General features: G+C 39.1%; 1 protein-coding gene across 1 annotated transcript in view; it reads left to right on the top strand.

Moving 5' to 3' along the window:
* Positions 1-23,406, top strand: part of pik3r4 (phosphoinositide-3-kinase, regulatory subunit 4) — a 58,948-nt gene that overhangs the window by 9,322 nt on the left and 26,220 nt on the right. Inside the window, exons 4-9 of the mRNA XM_048615301.1 lie at positions 1,811-1,945; positions 2,082-2,303; positions 4,739-4,912; positions 14,372-14,517; positions 15,908-16,111; positions 21,959-22,160. Of these exons, the coding sequence (XP_048471258.1) occupies positions 1,811-1,945; positions 2,082-2,303; positions 4,739-4,912; positions 14,372-14,517; positions 15,908-16,111; positions 21,959-22,160 (1,083 nt within the window). The remainder of the gene's footprint in view (positions 1-1,810; positions 1,946-2,081; positions 2,304-4,738; positions 4,913-14,371; positions 14,518-15,907; positions 16,112-21,958; positions 22,161-23,406) is intronic.

Here is a 23,406-nt window from a genome sequence, read left to right as displayed (position 1 = left end):
CTTTTAACGGTAAGAGCTTGCCAACTGATTGGCATCTCTTTCCCCTGTAGTTTGAATTGTTGTGATTGATTGATTGAAATTGGGCATTCCTGAGGATGAGATGAAAAGCTTTGGCAACACTTCATCTGTTTTCAATTTTTGTGTGAGCAGACAATGTTCTTTTTCCCTAATTCAGAAGTAGCTCAAACATTTTCATCAATTATACGAATATTGTGACTCCATGTTTAAACAACAAAAAAGCAAAAAGAAAGCCAGTATTGTTCTTGGAACCAGAAGCACAAGACTGGTCATCAAGTGTTATGTACAGATGGTCTAAATAATAGTTTAAAAGACTGTATTGCAGAATATTGTGATGTTGTAAATCAACTGAAGACTTGGAAAATGCTAGAAATAATCAGATTAATTAGTACCAGTGGAGAGAGATGCAGAGTTAGCATTGCAGGTCAATGGTCTGGCTCTCTGATATCTGCTGTGTTCATCCAACTCTGCACCTTGTTATCTGTAATTGGAGTATGTTATTTTTATACTTTACGTAGTGATCATAAATAATATAATTGAATTCTATTTCTCAGTGGATCATTTTACTGAGATGTTACTAATTTATCCTGCCTCTAATAGCATAACTGTTATTCAGGGGCCTATTAAACTTCTGTCACTGACCTCTGCTGATCCTAATATCCACCCATATGATTCTAGCTCCAAACTTTGAGTAAAGACCCTTTTTGCACAATGCCTCTCCTATCATCCTTTTATTAGGGCTATCCTTCTCAACTTTTACCCTTCTGTCTATTCTTTTGATTATATTATGCAACCTCAAACTTATTTCTCATCCTTGGTCACCTTGTAACTGTGTCTTTTAATGGTAATTAGATCAAAAACAATTTCCCTCTACTTGTGTGTCTAGTTCCTCTGTGTCATTGTGGCTTCTTGCATGTTCAGATAAAGTGCCTTCTATTTTGTCTAACTAATGTTCCCTGCTTTGGCTGTACTCTGCACAATTTCCTTTCTTAAATGCTTGATATTTATTTCTGGTACCATTCCAATTGTCTTTAGATGTTTCAGTATGCTTTATTTCCCTCAAATTTTGTCTTTGGATTTCTAATTCTTCCTTCAGCTGAAACATTCTTCACCTCCTATGCTTAACTCCCCAACTCTCTTTATTAGCTCTACGTTGTCCTCTCTGTTACATCTGGTTATTGTTACCTATATTCATGCCCTCCAGGATTGCCTCCAAACCAAAATCCTAAATTTCCCGATAGCTCCACTTTGACTGACTCAAGGCCCTCCTGCTAAGTTTCCACTCTTGATTATGATAAAGCAGGAGTCTGTGGAGCATGAATTGAAGCCCTGCCCAGAAAATTGCAATGCCGCCACTTCCCTCGCCTTATCAGATCTGCTTAATTTGAACAGACTCCCTGCTTCTTTTCCACCTTCCTGTTTACATAGAGGCCACATTCTTCGTGTTGCAATGAGCCATCATCAAGCATGTTGGAATTTGGAATTATGGTATATAAGTGAGACTTCTGGATTTTTCAGATAAATTAGTGTTTCCAGTGTAAATGAGGATTATTTTGGTCTTTTTAATCAAGCAAAGAAAATAACTCCATGCATATAAATGTTCAACACTGTCCAGTATTTTCCATTCTCTTGTGTTGAGCCATGGTTAACCACTATTTCAGAGTGTTAGATGTTTAATATTTATTTCAAATGAGCAAAGGACTATCTTAATTTCACAGGAAATCCAACACTGTTTAAGTGAAAGTTGCTTACTGAATGTCTTTCACTAATTCACGTTATTATGTTTAATCAGAAAACATAGCACTTTTGGCTGAGACTGCCCTCCGATTTTTAGAAATAGTCCAATTAAATAATTTGAATGTGGAAAGTGATATAAATGGTGAAGAAACAGAGGAAACGTTGCACCCAAATGAAAACTATGACTCAGGTAGTCCTTTTGCATTTTAAATTTAAACTTTTTGTTTTCTCTACACAACTTGAAGTGCAGTTATTAAAGTTTCTGGCTTAAGTTCTTTGAAGCGAACTGTTGAGTTCTATTACTAAACTGACTCCAATGTTTGCAGAATTGCAAGCTCTCCATGAGATGGTTCAGCAAAAAGTGGTGACACTATTGAGTGACCCAGAAAATATAGTGAAACAGACGTTAATGGAGAATGGTATAACTCGGCTTTGTGTGTTCTTTGGACGTCAAAAAGCTAATGATGTTCTCTTGTCGCACATGATCACCTTTTTGAATGATAAGAATGACTGGCATCTTCGTGGTGCTTTCTTTGATAGTATTGTTGGTAAGTACAGTACCTTTTTTAACAATATGACAATAATATTGTATTGCAAATAATTATGCCCACTTAAAATAATGCTGTAACTTCTAGTATGATGATTATCAGCTCACTGAAAACTTTCTTATTCTGCATAAAATAAATATATGGTCTTTCCATGTAATGTCTAATAAATAAAACAATACTGCCAGATTTTTAAAAATATGTTGCAGTTTTTGTGTATGAAATTTAATTTTGCAATATTCGCATTAAATTTTTGATATGTAGGATAATTATTCTCTGAAAAATATACTTGATACACATGCTGAAATAGCATATTCTGGATGCCAAGTTAATAATAGATTTCTGAAGTGTTGAAAATTTCCTTGGCTAGCTGCAATTTATGCTCTGTTTCTTAGGATTTTACCAAAGTGGACATTGAGATAATTTGGATTATTAACCTTCTATTTCCATTCCTTCAGATATGGTTCTCCAAACTTGATCTAGTTAGAGTTAACCTTTCTTTATCTTTTGAAATTTTGCCCATTATGTCTGGTGCTTTGTCATTCTTAGGCACAGTGGCCTACTTTTTAGTCTTATACCTGTCAGTGCTGTATTAAAACTCGATGGGCAGGTTTACTGGAAACAAAATCAGCAAATTCTGCTATTGGTCTTTTGCTAACTATGACCTTCAGCTTTTGTGAATTCTCTTTTTCCATGCTCCTTCTGACCTGATGCTACAGTAGCACCAGTTTATTCCTCAAACTGTAAATTTGATTATGGATGAGCCAGCTGACATGTACTGTGGTATAACTCAACAAAAAAAAACTAATGGATTAAGTGCTAATAAATCTCCCTGGAGCTGATGGATTGTATCCTAGGATTTTAAAGGAATTGACTACAGGAATAGTGGATGCACTGGTAATAATCTTCCACACGTCCTTAAATTCTAGAAAAGTCCTAAAGGGTTAGAAAACTGCCAATGCCTTATTCAAAAAGGAAGTAATTCTGGTTGCCCTGCTATAGGAAGGATGTTGTTAGACTGGAAAGGGTGCAAAAAGGATTTAAAAGGATGTTACCAAGACTGGAGGGTTTGTGTTATAAGGAGAGGCTGATAGGCTGGAACTTTTTTCACTGGAGTGTAGGAGGTTGAGGGGTGGCCTTGTAGAAGCTTATAAAATCATAAGCAGCATAGATAAAGTGAATAGCCAAGGCCTTCTCCCTAGGGTAAGGGAATCCAAACCTAGAGGTTGTAGGTTTCAGGTGAGAGAGAAGATTTAAGAGACTCAAGAGTGCCAAAATTTCCACTCATAACATTATTTTCTTTAGTAGCTAGCACCCTCTTTCAGAAATGAAGAGGGGGTTCTCTTTGTGGGCAAGAGATTGCTACTATTTTTAATTTTTTTCAACAAAAGTCAGTATACCTGCTTAAAATTGTACTTAATTATACGGTATGTGGATCCTGCAATTCGTTTTGGAACAGAACTGTAGATGTATTTTACATTTGGAATGTTCATTCTAAAATAAGAAAGATATTATGCTGGGATTGGCCACAAGGTGGTACAATAGGACCTGTTTCAACAGCTTGGATGTTACTTGAAACTGAAATGAATATTAAAGTACACTGGAAACTTAATTTTCAGAATGGAAAGAAATAAAGCTTTTGCTATTAATTGGTCAGTTCTTTCTTAAAAGGAAATTGATTATTTTCACATTATTCAAAAGTTGAAATATACTCCATTCAAAGTTAAATCTAGCTTGGTAGTAAGTAAAAATTAAAATGTGCATAATTTGGAAAAATATTTAATCGTTTAAAATATGATTGGTTATAGTCGAAATTATTTACTTGGAAAATTAGTTTCTGGTATCTACTTAACAGCATTAGGAGCGGATCAATATGACTGTAAACTTTGAAGCTCAGCTCTGATTTTATTTGACCAGTTTTACGTCACAAGTTGACTGTGTATTTATGCAAGTGTGTGTAGTACATTGTCATTTCTGCAAATGAGTATATTAAGTGGATGACACAAATTAAAATCATGCTTGGCATATATTTTCTTTTTGAGATGGGCATTACATTCCAGTCAGTTGGACATGAAGGCAAGCCAACCTTAGAATGGAGTTAAGCCTGGTTGTGAATGCTACACATTGCTTCATGTGATAGGCAGAAGAATGTTTTGTCTATAAAATGTCCATGCCTGCTGGTTTGCAGAACCTCTGCCATTTTAGCTTTGCTGATACAACTAGTAGAATTGTCTGAATTTAACTTTTCCATGTTTTTAATTAAAGGTGAATACTTGATGTGATGAACCAACAATAAAGAAATCCAACTGATCCCTTTGAGACCTAGTATTGAGAAAATTGTACCTCATTATGAGTTTGACCTCTTTCTGAATCTTTGAAGTTTTTGTTAGAAGATTAAAGGCTTTTTATTTTCTTGCAAGTTGTCTTTATATTTTCAGGTGTGGCAGCTTATGTTGGATGGCAGAGCTCATCCATCCTTAAACCTCTTCTTCAGCAAGGACTCAGTGATGCGGAAGAGTTTGTGATTTATAAAGCCCTCAATGCTCTGACCTGCATGTGTCAGTTGGGACTTCTGCAAAAACCTCACATCTATGAGTTTGCCAGTGACATTGGTGAGTTTTGTTTTTGCAAAAACACACTTTTTTCCCTCTGTTTAAAAACGGTGTTTTGTACTGAAACATGCCATTATTTTGAGCAGTGGTGAACCTCTTCAGCCAAGTGACTACTCTAGATATTAGTCAGCAGGTCTAGACAATATGAGGCGTTATCTCCTGTTGGATGCTCTCTGATTGGAAGGCAGTGGGAGGGTGATGCATGTCCTCTGAGTACTACTTGGAAGCATGAATGATGACTGACTTTATTCTCCCTAGACTGGGACCACTATAATATTCTGGTGCTCCTGACTTTGTAAATGAAATCAGATGACTTGACACTTTGCAGGTTCAAGTTAACATCTGTGTGCTGCCTTTACTAATCAAGTGATTTGGTAATAGTACTTAATCAAATGACTTCTTTCACTACTTTGCGTTGTTTTTAAAAGGTTTTACTTTTCTTGTGTCAAGTTCTTTTGAATGACTGGCCACCTTGTTGTCCAGTTAAGCATTTTGAAAATGTCAAAATAAATGTTTTGTTGGTAGATTATCTTTTGTGTAAAGATGAAAGCTGAACTATTGGGAACAGTGAAGTGCACCTTTCTTGTAAGGGCATGCATGTAATTCATAATTAACAATCGCAATAATTTATAAAGTTCAAAGGAAAATAGCAATTAGACAGTTAAGGAGAAATCATTAGAATAACCCACAAACTATGGTGATTATTAACATTAGAAAAGAGCAATTTGAAACTTTCCTGTATTGCTTTTTTTTTTGTTAAATTTTAACTTGGGTATTTTTGGGGGACAAATATAGTTTTAGAATTTAACTGCTATATACTTCATAGTTTCAATATGAAGAATATCTGCATTTTAAAAAAAAGTAATTGATTTAGTGAATAAACAAAGAAGCACAATTTGTGAAGAGACAAGTGCTTCGTGTGGGCAAACAAAAAAATTACCAAGAAAAGACTATCTGACTTCTCAAGGCAATTATATGCTGGCAACCTTGATTCAGAATTATTAACGGGGAATTTGTAGCTCATTTCAATAGGAACTTTACATATTACTTTTCTGAATCTCCTGGGTAATCTAGAGAACTCCTGAAACACGAAGTACGGTAGTAACTTAATAGATTATGGCACTGGGCTTGCAAGCCACAGGTCCTGAGTTCAAATCCTACCATCATAAGTTTTGAAGTAGGGCTTTCTTAAATCTGAGCATTTCTGTTTCAGGATCAGAAAATTATAATCAAAGCTGGGCAATTTATCATACTAAAAACCCACTCACTTCAGAGCATGCAATTTGACGTTACTTAAAATGTGACTTTTGTCTAATACTGTTTGATTTATAGTGCCCTTAAGGAATGGTTAATGTTCTTCCAAAAATAGAAGTAAAATACATGTGTTCATATCTCTGTCTTCTGTGGTTTCTGATGTCCATGGGAACAAAACACTCTCTATTAGATTTGAAATATTTGCATCTCCTGGACAAAAAGCTGAAACATAATTTTTCATTTTATCAGATCCTTTTAATAGTTCTGTCAGTGTATCAAGTGAATTATCCGTCATTCTTTTCCCCGGGTCGATTATTTAAGGCGACCGTCATCCTGTATGTAATTATTCTTTTTAACCATTTTTCTCATCAAAATTAATCTATTTTCACTTCATTGGATACATGCAAACTGCATCCTATTATTCTTCCCGTATTACCTGTTCAACTTTGGATTTTATGTATTTAAATAAAATCACTTAAGTCACCATTCTTTTCTTTTTTTGATGTAGACCTCCATTGTAGCCTGTCGTCATGGTACAGGTGTTTTTATCAATTTAGTTACTTGTACTGTTATTTTAAAAAAAATACAAAGATCTGTTATGATATTTCTATCTAGAAATGTACAAGTAAATGAGACAGAACAGATCACATGGTTTGTTTAAATCAATAATTGTATTCTGTCCAAGTAGTGCTGTATGCTTTGATCTGTTAATTCCCATGATCCTCGTTGCCTTTTTCACCTCTACCACACATTGTGAACTTTTTTAACATTATTTTTCACCAAAATCTTCAAGCCCCTATGGATGGCTATTTAATTTATGCATTGAACTCCTTGCTGCCCTTCCCCAACTTTTGATTCAACTTCCGTCCCTTAATAGACATACCACCGCTTTTTGTTCAAACTGTCACTCATCCCAGATACCTCTGTAGCTGCTGTGCTTCTTTTTGATTATAGCATCCTGTCCCAATTTGGTGGTGTGATCAAATTTTGAGAGCTTGGTTACTGTTCCTTTCTTCAAATAATTAATATGTTTAAAAATACTATTGCAGTCCAGAGCAGAAACTTAGCTATTATAACTTGGTTGGGTCACAATGGTAGCCATTGCCCCAAAATTTCAGCTTGCAATCTCACTTGGGGTCTCGCACTCATTTTAGGAAACCTGTTATAACATGTAATGCATTGTTCGTGACTTTGTCAAGGTCTAGATCTACTGAAGTATTCTTGTCAACTAACTTGTTACACATTGAAAGCATTATAGATTTGCCAATGAGATTTATTTACCACTATAGATATGCAAAAGTCCATAATTACTGTTGGATTGACTTTTTTTTATAAATTGCTATTACTATACATTTGGCTTATTTAATTTCCTTTTGAACAATGCCTGTATTCTGCAATTCTCTTAAATTTCAGCCTGACTGAATAATTCATTTCATCTGCCTCTCCCTTTTCTTTTTGATATTTGGAAAATAAAATTTGTTATATCTGAATACCTTGTTCTTGTTAAATATAAGTTTAGAGTTTTAATAATTGACCTCTGTTTATAGTTTCCCTTTAAGGAAATGGATTAGAAATCAGAAATAGAAATAAAGATTTGAAACTTAGTTTTAATATAAGCTTCACTATGAAATATGGTAATTTTTTAAATTGTCATAAATGCAAACAGCTTGGCAACTGAATTAAACACAGCAAGTGGCATGATTTTTTTCTCCCCCCTCTGTATCGCCAAAGAGATTGTCGAATGAACAGAATGTTTTGTATATTTCTTTGCATGTGGTGTTAATTAAATTTAACATATTAACATAAGTGCACTTAAAACACCACACAGGAGGCCAAATAGCAAATGCGGATGCATTGAGCTGCTTCCCACTTGCAGATACACCACAGGTGGTCCACCGCTGGAAGAGTCCATAATGGTTTTCAATTTTCTAGACACTCCTCTATTCATACCTGAAAATATCAGACTTCCAAGCAGAAAGATCTGGTCCTGACAAAACTGAAACAGCTGGCAGTGACGAAGGAAGCCAAAGGGCCATCGTAACCAGAACTGAAACATTTTTGGACCCGGAGAGACCAGATCACAGTAGAGGATGGCATATTTTTATGGAGAACAGGAGTGATTGTCCCGAGCAAAGGTCACTGCCAGATTATGGCTGAACTCCTCCAGAGTCATCCAGGGATTTCCAAGATGAAAATGTTGGCGAGAAGTTAAGTCTGGTGGGCAGGATTGGATGTAGATACAGCTGTTTGTGGGACAGTGCCTGGAGTGCTAACAAGAATAAAGATTACCACCACCTGCTCACCTGCATTCGTGGGAAAGTCTGGGTAAATCCTGGACTCCGCTACACATTGAGCCCATGAAAGGGCCTGCATACTCAATGTTCTTAGTCATTGTGGCTGCCCACTCAAAGTGACTGAAAGTGCATAGAGTTCATTCATCAAACACTGGGATGACTGTTGAAAAACTATGAGCATCTTTTGCAATACACAGACTCCCGGAAGTGTTGGTCACAAGTAACAGGCCATTGTTTAGCAGCAGGGAGTTTGAGTATTCCCTAAAATCCATACCATCCATCATCCAAAGGTCTGGCAGAAAGAGCAGTCTAAACTTTGAAGGTAGGCTTAAAGAAATAGCAACAAAAACAAAGTTCCTGGAAAAGCTCAGCAGGTCTGGCAGCATCTGTGAAGGAAAAAACACAGTTAATGTTTCGGGTCCGGTGACCCTTCCTCAGAACTGATGGTGGCTGGGAAAACGTCAGTTTATATGCAGAAAATAGGGAGGTGGGTGGGGTAGGGAATAAATGATAGGATAGAGCCCAGAGAGAGAGAGACATTTGGACAGACAAAGGAGTTGCTAAATCAGGCTGGGAGGATGAATAGTTGTTGATAGGGACATATAAGATTATGAAGGGAATAGATAAGGTGGAGGCAGGGAGGTTGTTTCCGCTAGCAGGTGAAACTAGGACTAGAGGGCTTAGCCTCAAAATAAAGGGAAGCAGATGTAGGACTGAAGTCAGGAGGAACTTTTTCACCCAAAGGGTTGTGAATCTGTGGAATTCCCTGCCCAGTGAAGCGGTTGAAGCTACCTCGCTGAATGTGTTTAAGGCAAGGCTAGATAAATTTTTGAACAGTAAAGGAATTAAGGGTTACGGTGTGTGGGCGGGTAAGTGGAGCGGAGTCTCAAAAAGATGTGGAAGGGGAAGAAATGTGTCCGAAGGTGGCATTTTGCTGGAGGTGGCGGAAATGGTGTCTGATCTTCTGGATGTGGATGGTAGGTGAGGATAAGGGGAACTCTTTCGCTGTTGCGGGAGGGAAGAGAAGGGGTGAGGGTGGAAGTGTAGGAGTTGGGTTGGACCTGGTTGAAGGGCCCTGTCGACAACGGAGGTGGGGAGTCCCTGGTTGAGGAAGAAGGTGGACATTTCGGAGGCTCTCTTGTCGAAGGTGGCCTCCTCTGAACATATGTGACGGAGATGGAGGGACTGAAAGAATGGGATGGGATGGAGTCTTTACAAGAATTGGGGTGTGAGGATGTGTAGTCCGGATAGCTGTGCAAATCAGTGGGTTTGTAGTAGATGTTAGTGGTCAGTCTATCCCCAGAAATGGAAACAAATGTCAAGGAAGGGAAGGGAAGGGAGGAGTCGGAGATAGGGCAGGGTGGAAATTGGAGGTGAAATTGATGAAGTTTCCAGTTCCAGATGAGAGAGAAGCAGCACCGATGATATCATCGATGTATCAGAGAAAAAGCTGTGGGTGGGGGCCGGAATAGGACTGCAACAAGGAATGTTCCACGTACCCCATGAAGAGACAGGCATAACTAGGGCCCATGCGGCTATCCATGGCAACCCCTCTTACCTGAAGAAATTGAGAGGAGTTGAAAGAGAAGTTGGTGACAACACGCTCGGCCAAGCGGAGGAGGGTGGTGGTAGGTGGGGATGGTTCAGGTCTTTGCTCCAGGAAGAAGTGGAGAGCCCTAAGACCCTCCTGGTGGGGAATGGACTTGTAAAGGGATTACATATCCATGGTAAAGAGGAGGTGGCTGGAACCGGCAAACTGGAAGTTTTGAAACCGGCGTAAGGCATCAGAGGAATCATGGATGTGCATGGGTAGGGCTTGGACCAGTGAGGAGAAGACTGAGTCAAGGTAGGAAGAGATGAGTTCTGAGGGGTACAAGCAGGCTGAAACAATAGGTCTGTCCGGACAGTCCTGTTTGTGGATTGTTGGCAGGAGGTAGAAACGAGTTCTGCAGGGTTGGGGAACTATTAGCTTGGAAGCGGAGGGTGGGGAGATCACCGGATGAAATGAGAAAGAAACAGCTGAAAGCTTCACTAGATACCAAACTGTCTTGGTTCCAATTGGATTTTAGGGCCACACATCATGCAGCTACAGGGATAGCTCTAGCAGAGTTGAAAATGAGGTGAAGACCCTGCACCAGGTTAAATCTGATCTTCCCAGACCTTGGTGGGGGGAGGGTGAAACAGCACCAGGAATGCTAATGCTGGACAAATGACACGGAATGGCCCTGCATGGGTAAGAGGCTTGGTTGATGCAAGGTCAGGTCCAGTGATGCATTAAGTTTGGGTAGGTGCAGTGGTCCTGAACAAAGTTGCAAACTCGTAAACGGTGCTGCAGCAAAATGTGCCTGGCTACTTGACGGCTTTTCTGACTGTTCTGGGACCCACGGGTTCTACCTCTCTATCAAGCATTGAAGATACCTCGTAATCTGAGATGGACAAGGCGGATGTCGCAGTTTCAATTCATTTGCTGCCTGAAGAGACGAATTAATTTCTTCCGAGATGCTCTGGCTGCAAGAGGCTAGCTTGCTATGCGTTACATGCTGCCTGATTTGATTGATTTATGGTCGTGTGTGTATTGTTACAAAGTACAGTGAAAAGTGTTGTATAGTGTCACCACTCTCCGGTGCCATCTTAAACCGTAGTAAAATATACCAAAATGTAGCATATATAGGCAGAAAAATAAAGAAATAAAAGAAAACATGTTCAACTTTTATAATCGTTTTTGTTAGAAACCATGGGCCTGTTGGCTGGACATGAGTACCCTTTGCTGTGCTGCTTCCACTGGAACAAAGGTCGCCACTCTGGCGCCATCCACTGATGCCCTTGCCGCTGAGTCTTTGCTTGGCCTCACCAATGCCGACGCTGACTCTGCTGCCACCATGAGTCCACATCGGGTCCACCTTGCTGATGCTGCCAATGCCACCGGGTCTCCTACTGGCCCCAAACTTGCATCCTCTGTTGTCTCCATGAATCTGAGCTGGAGGCAGATGCCCCTGGGATGCACCATTGCTGCAGCAGCAGCCATGAGTCAGAACTAGGACCGCCTTGTCGATGAACAAGCCACTTGAAATCCAAATTTGCCTCAAGTCCCTGTCGGACTCACTCGATGCCGTTGCTGCGACCGTGTTTTTGAGCAATAGGTAACTAAAACAAAAGTGAAAGAGAAAAGGGAAAAAGAAACTAAAAGAAAATCCGATGGGGTGGACAAGTCCCAGGCTCAGAGGGTCTGCTTGATGCCATCTTTTGTTGCCACACTGTTGAATGTTAGCTTGATGTCAAGGGCAGTCACTCCCACTTGCTTCTGCTATTCATTTCTTGTGACCTGAGTGCTGCTGAAAAAGAGACCTTTTTTTTTTATTGAAGCTTTTTGTTTTGCACTCTGGTAATTCTTATAAATTGCTCTATGTAAAGGAGAAACTACGTGTATACTGTGTGAAACAAAAGTGCTAATTGATTGACAAGTTGACTCTGGTGCAGTGTCACCCTATCTCCTACCCATCGCATATTTCTGATGTATAGATGATATATTTGCTATGTTTGAATCTGCAACTGCATGCAAGAATTTTGCCTCGTCCTGCACTCCAATTTCCTTTCAAATGGAGCAGTCAAATAATCTCCCTTGCCTTGATTTTCTTAGTTGAGAAAATGGTGGGGTTCTCTACTAATATCTTGGACAAGCCTATCTTTCAGCTTTATGCTGAAACATGTTGCAAAACCTTCCTGTGGATCCTGATTAGATCATTTCTCATTGTGTGACAAACATGTGAATGGACCCAAAGCCATCACTTTTGATCCTGAAAAATGCCCGGTCAGGTATTTCAAATGTTTGAGCAACAGGTGAAGCTAGCTTTTTTTTTGTGCTGATGTAATGCTAGGTATGTAGACAATGTGTCATGCAGACTGGCAAATTATATCAAACAGCATATCATTTTTGGCTGTTCACAACGGGCAAGGCACTGACCTTACCCAATCAGCACGTTTTTGCAAAACTCAAAACGGTTCAACATCAGATGCAAATCCATGATTACATATTTGTGAAATAATCCCGTGTGTGTGTGCAGAATTATGCTGACATCTGATTTAGGGTTGTCATTTGGGTTTGCACTGTTTATTCACAAGATCCTGTTCTTCGCAGACTGGAAGAATGTGTATACACCCACTGTTACAATGCAACAAAATAGATAGCCATTCTTTGGTTAATTCCTTATGGCACTGCGTTTGACAAATCAGATTCAACCTGCCTAATTTAAAATTTAAAAGAGCTTGGCAGTTAACTGTCAGTCGAAATCTAACTGGTCCATCCTCCTTGGCAATGCCTCTATCAACCAGAGTCCACTTGCCATCCAGTCAGTATTCTTCTCTCATACAGTTGTTTTTCTTTTGCATTGATATTTATTGCACATTGTCTTGAGTGTAAGACAGAAATCTTTGATTAAAATGTATCTTTTTTCAGCATTACTCCAAGTTCTGTACTACCAGATGACCGTTTGTCTATGTCTATGTTTGGGCCAAGATTTTAATGAGGCCTGAAGGTGAATAGGCTGGACAGGACCCAAACTGAACACCAGTGATATGTTATTGGTGAGTAAGTGTTGCTGCATACTGCACTGTCCATCAGTATGCTGATATTTGAGAATAGACCGTAACTGGCTGAATTGGATTCGATGTTTTTGTGGACAGGATGGGATATTCCTGGATCGTTAATCCACTTTGGTTAGTAGGTGTCAGTGCTTTGTTTTCGAGGGGGGGAAAAAGCATGTGTTGAAGTTTTTTGTCTTGTAGTGATCATGAAATTTCAAAAAATATAAAGTCAAGGGAAACACCAAAGCTTGTGTTGTCTTTTTCAATTTGTTGAGTTCTGTGTTGCCAATTAAGTGTTGTGTATTAGAATGGTTTGGCCAGAGATGTAACTAGTTCTTGAGCATTGAGCAATCTTCAGTATTGTGACTGGGACATTGTCATTCCTAAAGACTTTGCTGTTTCCAGTGTGCTAAGCCATTTCTTTCTATTGTGTGAAGTGAGTTGAATTGGATGAAGACTGGGTTTTGTGATGGCAGGGACCCTTGGGAAGAGAGAGTATGCTTACTGGCTGAAGATGGCTGTAAACACTTCTACTTTGTTTTTTGATCCAACAAATGCTTTACCAGCATTGAGGATCAAATGTTGATGGAACCTGCTGTTCCCATTAGTTAATTGTCTACAATCATTTGATTAGGATCTGCTAAGCTTTGATCTGATCCTTTGGGTCCAGGATCACTCAGCTTTGTTTGTAGCATGTTTCTTCAGCATTCGGGTTGTCCTGTATTAACGCTGTACTAGATTGTGACTACCTTTTTAAATTTAAGCCTAATGCTGCTTTAGATATAGCTATAAATTTTATTTATTAAAAAGACCAAGTATCTTAAAAAAAATTCAACACAGTAATCTTCTTTGTTTCTCTTCCAATGCCCTACAAAAACGATAAAGGCAATAATTCACAAACAACTGGTCCAAGGAGGTCCAGATCATGAGTATTTTTCAATGACAAGAATATGTAGTCCTTTCAGGTTGATTGACTTCAACATGCTTTGTCGTGGGTAGAAACTGGAGTGACAAATCACTTATGACCATAAGTTTTAGATTGTTGCCATAAAGAATAATGGGGAGTTGGTTTCCAGTGTTATGGCTATACTTTAAAGGATTTGTAAGATTGGCAGAAAACTGAAAGTGGACTGATTTCTGGAGTCAATTTGTCACAACTTGAACAATTGTTGTTGTGTAGTACATTTGTAGGGCTTATCCACCTCTCTCTTTGGCTTGTTAATATTATTAGAATTGTTTAAAGTAACTTGTGTGAAGTGCAGAAGATACAATATTGCTGCATTTCTCTATAGTTACAGGTTTTTTAAAAACAGGCACTTTTTCTCTTTAGCGCCTTTTTTGTGCCACCCAAATCTCTGGATACGTTATGGAGCTGTGGGGTTCATAACGGTGGTCGCACAACATCTAAATATTGCTGATGTCTACTGTAAGCTGATGCCATATCTCCATCCCTTCATCTCCCAGCCAATAATACAGGTACATTATAAGTAATTGTGATTTACTATTTTTAATTAGTTAATTAATTGGTTAAATGTGACTGATGCCAGACCTCATTAGATTCTATTCAAAATAATATATGGCAGAAAGCCTCAACAATATCAGGTATTGATCAAACACCTGGCCTCAGTTTTCCTCAGCTTGAGATTGTTTTGGCTGCCTTGAATTCCAACTGACTAGCGCAGTGATATTTTAAATGCTTGCCTGTGCTCTTGATCATTTAATTAAAGCAATCATTTAAATGTGCCTCCAGTAATGTTAAATTTTGAGACTTGTGAACCTTAAATATTCATTCACAAATGCAGAATTCTTCAGTGAGTAGAATAAGTGTTTTGTTATGATCTTTGTTTGTCATATCCCACGTATTTATATTTAAATTATTGCCAGTTGAGAGAAGGTAATGTTTTCACCTGTTTGTTAGCCTGTTTATGTATAAACAATACATCTGGAAAAAATTAGTGACAAGATGAATTTCAATAAAACTTGATGCAAAGGTGGGATATGACCGGAGGGAGAGCTGATTATTTTTTACTGAAGGTGCAGGTTCTGGCATTTTTTTAAAGGAGAAAGAGCAAATTTCTTTTATTTTAAAAGAATGTTGTAGGTTGTTTCAAGGCATTGCAGATTATCTCAGTTGCTGTGATGGAATTTGTCACAGCAGTCCAAATGAAGTAGTTTTCAGAGCTGCTTTGTGGATACAGGTTATCCTGAAGCTGCAACAGTGAGATGGAAGATTTTTCAGAAGAAAAATTAGCTGGCAGAAAAGAGCATCCATCAGGCAGAGGAAAAGCTCAAGGAAGAGCAGCATAATTGTAATAAGAGTTAAAACAGTGTGTCAGAAGTATTCGCTGTACTGCATACTTTCATTGCTTCTTGTTAATGTTTTTCAGACTTTTTTGTAACGTAACCATAACACACACCACGTTGAATAGAATTTAATTGGGAGCATTGGAATTCATGTTTGTATTTTGTAATTTTCTTAGCCAATTTCAGTACTCCCTAATCTGGCAGGAAGGAAGGAAATGCTGTTTGACTGTCAACTTGAATTACTTTTGTTTTTGAGTGGTACTTATGGCCTGTTTGAAAAGAAATCAAGGCTGAGGCTTCATAAAAGAGCATGAATAAACACTATCTTTTAGGCCATGCAGTGACTTAAATAGGGGAGAGGAAAACTGATTAAAGTCACTGTTTTAGTTTAATACCACGTTTATTCTTCCTATTCCCATAGTTACTTTGGTGATCAACTTGGTTTCCTTTTTTAAAGAGATGATACTAGGTGGTCTGCTTCACAATACAGATGTTCACACTATCTGTTTTTAGTTGAATTGTATTAGCGTTTCAAGCTGCTTGTTTTTGGAAATTTTTACAGATAGACAGAGAAATTGTGTTGCTGAGCGTCCTCCAGGAACCTGTTCACCGTTCTATATTTGATTATGTATTACGATCAAAGGACATTATAAACTTGTACAGGCACTTGATCTTGCGCCAGAAGGTACGCAATGGACTAATGCCAGAATGTCCACTTCCAGAGGATCCAGTTGTTATACAGCTGTTAAAGAAACTGCTTTCTCAGGTAATACTTCACTTTTATGTCTTTATATTTTTTGAAAAGTTGGAGAATTCCCAATTCAAAGTTCACTGTGCCTTTTGCCAAGGATTGAGGTGGGGCTAAAACAGAGGTTACTGGAAAAGCTTAGCAGGTCTGGCAGCATCTGTGAAGGAAAAAAATCAGTCAACATTTTGTGTACGGTGACTCTTCTGAGCTTTTCCAGCAACTTCTGTTTTTGTTCCTGATTTACAGCATCCACACTGCTTTTGGTTTTTATTGAGGTGTGGCTGATTTGTGCTACTAGACCTTGATGTATTAAGCTCAGACTAGTTCAAGACTGATGAGGGAGTTTGGCAGACTGGATGGAAGTAATGTTAAATTTTGTCTCTGTAGCAAAATTATTTTGCATCTGCAACAAATTATGATCTGTGGTGCATGGCAGATTTGTGCATTGTTGCATACTTGTGTATCATGTAAAAACTAAGGAAGATCCTTTAAGTTTTTGATTTTAGAAGTGTTTTTAATCATTCTTAAGACTGTCTAGAAATAAATAAATGTAATCTTCTTTACAACTTCAAGTTGACATTGATTCACCTATCAGTCAAAATTTAGAATAACCTGTAAAACATTGAGAAAAATAATTAATTGCAATCGAAACCTATATGCTTGTGATACAATCTTCGGTTATGTTTTAACAAAGTATTGACTTTAATTGACTTGTCCATGCTGTTCTGAAGCTATTCTTTGAGTACTTGGCTCTATGCAAGTGTACATCCCTAATCAGCACTCTGTAGTCTGGCATACTCTGTGATCTGGCACCTGCAGCATGGTTTTTCAGATCATGAGGTCATGGTATAGACAAGATCTGTGGATCCCGGAAAAACAGAAATTGGTGGAAAATCTCAGCAGATCTGGCAGCATCTGTGGAGAGAAATCGGAGTTAACGTTTTGGGTCCGGTGACTCTTCTTCAGATCCGCGCATGCCCAGTATGAATTTGCATTTATTTCAGTTGTCCTTTTCTGTAGATAGTAGTATTTGTTTGACTTTTTCAGTGAAAATATTTGCTTTGTTGCTCAAATACAATATACAATGCTATCCTTTTCCCGGTTCTATACTTAAGAATGTTTATTGTCTCAATCTACTTTACAGCAAGCAAATTTAATTGAATCTGATAATAAAGTGCGGAAGGATCATGAGCAGCACTTTTTAAATATGCTTAAAATTTTCTGTGCTGATGTTAACATGAGACCTCCTGTGGTTGGCAAATTCTCAAGTCTGCCTAAGGCCCAATCCTGAGGTACCAGATTACTGACTGATTTAATTGTCACGTGTACCGAAATACAGTGAAAAGCTTTGAGCGGTACAGGCAGATCACAGCAAGCAAGGGATGTGCAGACCAAGAAGACTTCGAGGCATACAGGTTACATTATTTGAGGCTAGAGTCCATTCAACAGTCTGATAATGTTTGGAAAGAAACTGTTCCTGAACCACCTTGTGTGTGTGTTCAGGCCTCCGTATCTGCTGCCTGATGAAAAGGTTGTAGGAGGCAATTACCAGGGTGTGATGGGTCTTTGATGATGTTGGCTGCCTTTATGCGGCAGCAAACTGTGTAAATAGAGTCCGTGGATGGAAGCTTGGGCTGTGCACACCACCTTCTGTAGTTTCTTATGGTCCTGGGCAGAGCAGTTGCGAAAGCAGGCCATTATACACCTGGACAGTATGCTTTCAGTGATGCATCTGTAAAAATTGGTGAGGGACCTTATGGACATGCCAAATTTCCTGAGCTGCCTGAGGAAGAAGAGGTGTTGTTGTGTCTTCTTGACTGTCACATTTACATGGGAAGTGCAGGACAGGTCGTCAGTTATCATCGCTCTGAGGAACTTAATGCTCTTCACTCTCAAGCTCTGTTCCATTGATGTAAATGGGGGTGTGTTCTCCTCCTTTATTTCTGAAGTCGAGCAGTTTTTTATTTTAGTTTTGCTGACATTGAGAGACTGTCTGTCTTGTTTGTTTGTTTGTTTTCATTGCAACACATCACCAAGCCCTATATCCCCCTGCTGTATTTTGACTCGTTTTAGATATCCATCCCACTACGGTGGTGTTGTCAGCGAAATTGTAGATGTCATTTGATCAGAATATGCCAACACAGTCATAGGTGTAGAGGGAGTACAGCAGGGGGCTGAGGTCACATCTTTTGGGGGGGGGGGGGGGGTCTCCAGTGTTAAGTGTTATTGTGGAGAAGGTGCAGATTAGAGGTACAACGGTTGTAAATTTGGTGAATATCTAAACAAACAAAAGAAATTGTCACTGCCTAATTTAGAAATATAGACGCAGCTAGACCTGCAGTGTTTCTGTACGCGTGGAGAGTTAACATTTTAGATTGATGCCCTTTCAGTAGATCTGGGAAAAAGTAGAGGTGTAACAGATTTTAAGCAGATGTAAGGTGAGGAAAAGAACAAGGAGAAGATCTATGAAAGAGTTCTAAGCAGGAATGAATAGATGACGCGAGTTTTCAAAACCAAAAGAATTGATTACGTGTCAGTAAATGGCATAGTAGCATAGTAAGCAGCTTTCGAAAAGCAAAAATGCAAATTTAAAAAATGAGAGAAATTCAAACAAGCAATGATAAAGGAAGATTGAGTGTGTATTTGTGGCAGCGTATGACATTGAGTGTTGATCTCTGGATGCAGTAAGAACAGCGGTTCAAGAAAAGCTGAATTCCTAGGAGATCTTTCTGATTAATGGTGGATCTGACACATGAAGGGTGAAATTTCATTTGGAATCCTCTTGGGATAAGTTGAAGCTGGACATTGTTACTAAGGAAGGAGATGTGGCTAAAAGGAAATCTTGATGTATAGATGATCAAACATGAGAAGCCAAATAGAAAACAATGGAAATGTATAGGGTAGAAGAGACTAATTAAATGCTGTCAGAGGGAAGAACTGAACTTCACTAAAGTGGGAATACTTGGAACATATAATATGACAAAATTTGCTGTAGTTTCAGTCTAAAATTCTGGATAGCTTCTCACCAGATTGTTGACCAGGCAACTGTGTAGCACATTGAGTAGGAGCTGGCTAAATTAATGTAAGGAAAAGGGTTCTTTGTTCCAGAATTACTCTGAGGAAGCTAATGACATGTTTCAAAAGAGCATGACAGATGGGACAATGGCTTTGTTACTTAGTCATAGAGCATGGAAACAGACTCTTCAGTCAAAGTCATCCATGCGGACCAAGTTTCTCAAACTAAAGTAGTGCAGCTTGCCTATGGTTGGCCCATATCCCTCTTAACCTTTCCTATTCATGTACCTGTCCAAATATCTTTTAAATATTGTAACTGTACCTGCATCTAGCACCTCCTCTGGCAGTTCATTCCACATATGAACCACACTATGTTAAAAATGTTGCCCCTCAGGTCCCTTTTAAATCTTTCTCCTCTCTCCTAAAAATTATGCCCTCGAGTTTTGAACTCCCCAACCCTATTCACCTGATCTATGCCCCTCCGTGATTTTATAAGCCTCTATAAGGTTACCCCTCAGCTTCCTGCACTCCAGTGGAAAAATGTGCCAATTTATCCAGCCTATCCTTTTAGCTCAAACCCAGCAATCCCGGTAACATTCGTGTAAATCTTTTCTGCATCCTCTCCAATTTAAAATATCCTTTGTATAGCAGGGAGACCAGAACTGCACACAGTACTCCAAAAGTAGCCTCACCAACATTTTGTACAACTGCCATATGACCTCCCAACTCCTGTAGTCAATGGTTGAGCAATGAAGATAAGTGTGCCAAACACCCTCTTTACCACTCCACCTGTGATGCAACTTTCAATGAACTATTTACCTGAACCCCTAGCTCGCTCGCTTCTGCAATGCTCCCCAGGCCCCTACCATTAACTGTGCAAGTCCTGCCCTTGTTTATCTTGCCAAAATGCAACATCTCGCATTTATCTAAAACTCCATCTGCTACTCCTGAGCCTATTGGACCAATTGATCAAGTTCCCTTTTTGTAATCTTAGGTAACCTTCCTCACTGTCTACTGTATTGGTGTTATCTGCAAACTTACCAACTGTGCTTCCTATGTACTCCTCCAAATCCTTTATATAAATGACAACCAACTGTGGACCCAGCACTTATCTCTGTGGAACGCTGCTGGTCACAAGCCTCCAGTCCAAAATCATTGTGATGCTACCACAATATAAAACTTATCTCTTGGCGACATGGATTTATTCATAGTTCTGTTGGTGCTCAAACTTTGATCATCAACAAGTTAGCACATTTTTAATAAAAATAAAAACAGAAATAATCGAAAAAACACAGGTCTGGCAGCATCTGTGAGAAAGCAGAATTGGTGTTTGGTCACTAATATTTTTTCTAGTAATTTCTGTTTTTGTTTCTGATTTCCAGCATCTGCAGTTCTTTGGGTTTTTTTGTTAACAAATTTTTAACGTTGTATTGCAGTTTAGTTTAATTTTTACTGCAGCCCAATGTATTATATCTGCAATCAGAATTGGTCAACACTATTCTTCCAATGCAAGACCTTGGGCCCACATTAGTAATTATTTCATGTAATTTCAGTCTTCTATCAATGGTGGCACTTAAGTGCGTAGCTCCTCGGCTGTGCTTCAGAAAACTGCAATAACTTTGCTTCCCAGATTCAATAAATGTGGAGCTGGAAAAGCACAGCTGGTCAGAGCATCCAAGGAGCAGGAAAATCCATGTTCGGCCCTAAACGTTAACTTGCCTGCTTCTCGGATGCTGCCTGACCAGCTGTGCTTTTCCAGCTCCGCATTTATTGAGTATAGCTTCTAGCTTCTGCAGTCCTTACTGTCTTCAACCTGCTTCCCAGATTGCCTAAAGTTTTATTAGACCATAAGAAATAAGAACAGGAGAAGGCCGTTTGGCCCCTCGAGTCTGCTCTGCCGTTCAGTAGGATTATGGCGGGGCCACTATTCCTCATGTGCCTCTTCCTGCCCTTTTCGATAATCCTTAGATTCTTGATCAGTAGGAGAATCATCTATTTCAGCCCTAAATGTACAGAAGACTCTGCCTTCACAACTCTTGGTGGCAAGGACTACCAAAGACACTTAACCATCTAGAGAGGGAATTTGTCTTCATCCTCCGTCTTTTATTGGCACCACTGTATTTTGAGACTATGCCCAATGGGAGAATCCTCCAAGCCTTTACCCTGTCAAGCCCCTTAAGAATCCTTATGTTTCAATGAGATCAACTCTGACTCTGTAAGCTCCAGTGAGTAAAGTTCCAACTTCAACCTGTTCAGCCTTTGTTCATAAGACAATCCCTTAATAAATGTGTTGGGGTTGGGGTGAATGGTGAGAGAATTGGGCTCTATTTGTGACCAGCATCACTGCTCAATGGAGCACTGTCAAAAGTACAATTTGAGTGATTGCAATTAGTGATGCCAGTAAAACAAAACTGTTTTCTAACATTTCAAAAGTTTTTAGGATAATTCAGGAGATTACCAGCAAATGTTTTTTCCTTCCTCCAAAAGCAGCTACACCACAAAACATCTTCAAGTGGGAGGGTTAGAGAGTCCTCTGATTAGCTTCAAATCCAAAGGTTGAATCCATCTATTATCTGTCTGGGTGCCATTACATTATATTCACTCTGCATTACAGTGAAACCAAAATTGTTTCAGGACAATGCAAAAAAAAAGCAACAAACAACATGGTATCTGCATTTTATCTTTACTGTTTTACCAGACCTTCATTAGAATGCATACTAATTGTGTGACCTCGTGGGTACAACAACACCAATGTGAATCAATAACGGCAGCCATTTCAATGGTGGCGTAAGTTTCCTGTGCTGGGGACACATTATGAAAAAAAAAAATTAATTGTTTGTTTTAACATAGGGAATGACTGAAGCAGATGAAGACAAGCTATTAGCTCTAAAGGATTTCATGCTTAAGTCAAACAAGGCCAAAGCCAATGTGGTGGACCAAAGTCACATGAATGACAGCGCAGAGAGTGGTGTAATTGACTTGGCTGCTCTTGGCATTCCTGGAAGACACATTGATCTTGTCAAGACAAAACAAGAAAATGATGATAAACGAGGTAGATGTTTTTATTTATAATCAGAAAAAAAATTATGAAATTACAATATAAATCTAGTATAAATATATGAATATTCTTGTTGAGTATTGAGAACTGGTGCAATATTTTGATGCTCAATTTCAAAATAAAAGTATGAGCTATAGATACATTTTAAGTATGGGCATTTAAGTGGGCGGCACGGTGGATCAGTGGTGAGCAGTGCTGCCTCTCGGTGCCAGGGAGCCGGGTTCAGTTCCACCCTCAGGTGATTGTCTGTGTGGAGTTTGCACATTCTCCGCGTGTCTGTGTGGGTTTCCTCTGGGTGCTCCAGTTTTCTACCACAGTCCAAAGATGTGCAGGTTAGGTGGATTGGCCATGCTAAATTGCTTGTAGTGTCCAGGGATGTTTAGGTTAGGTGGGTTAGATATGGGGAAATGCAGGAGTAGGGAAATGAGTCTGGGTGGGATGCTCTTCGAAGGGGCAGTGTGGACTTATTGGGCTGAATGGCCTGTTTCCACACTGTAGGGATCCTCTGATGAAGTGTTTGTACTGAAATTCATACTGTTGTGGTCCTAAATTTTTGGAGGCCTAATAATGAGAGCAACACCTTGGTTTCCTTTTTTTTTCCTGTTTGAAGTGGTCATCAAGTCTCCTAGTGTATTGATGATACAAAACATTAAAGCCCAGACTTTTCACTAAGAATAGTGATGTTATCAGCACTCATTGGTATTAGAAAACAAATAGACGGCAACATTCAATGAGCACACAAAAGCAGCTAATTGACACAAATCTGTAAGTTGCTGTCCGAGTTGCCCTACTACCCCACAGGTTTTTGACACTAGTACCTTACAAAGATATTTTGTGTGATAGTTAGTCTGATTTCTGACACAGTAGATTATGGTTTAGTTTTTCTGCACCTATTTCATGTCACCAAGATTATCATGCAATGTATGCAATATCTTTAAACAGTAAACGTAAAGAGGAATAAGTGATGCAGTTGTGTCTTCTTTGTCCTGGTAGAATGGTGTAATTGTTAGGAAGAGAGATTCCAGAATTTTGATCCAACAACAATGGAGAGAATGATGATATATTTTCAAGTCACGATGGTGTGAAACTTGAAGGGCAAGTTGCTGGTGGTGTTCCCATGTATCTGATACCCTTGTCCTAAGTGGTAGGGCTCATGGATTTGCAGTATTGCCAAAGAAGCTTTAGTGAGTTCCTGCATGCATCTTGTAGCTGATGCACACTGCTGCCCCTGTGTGTCAGT

The sequence above is a fragment of the Rhincodon typus genome, chromosome 2, assembly GCF_021869965.1.
Source record: "Rhincodon typus isolate 14 chromosome 2, sRhiTyp1.1, whole genome shotgun sequence".
Taxonomy (NCBI): Eukaryota; Metazoa; Chordata; class Chondrichthyes; order Orectolobiformes; family Rhincodontidae; genus Rhincodon; species Rhincodon typus.
The sequence above is the reverse complement of the archived record's forward strand: the minus strand, read 5'-3'. Positions and strand labels throughout refer to the sequence as shown.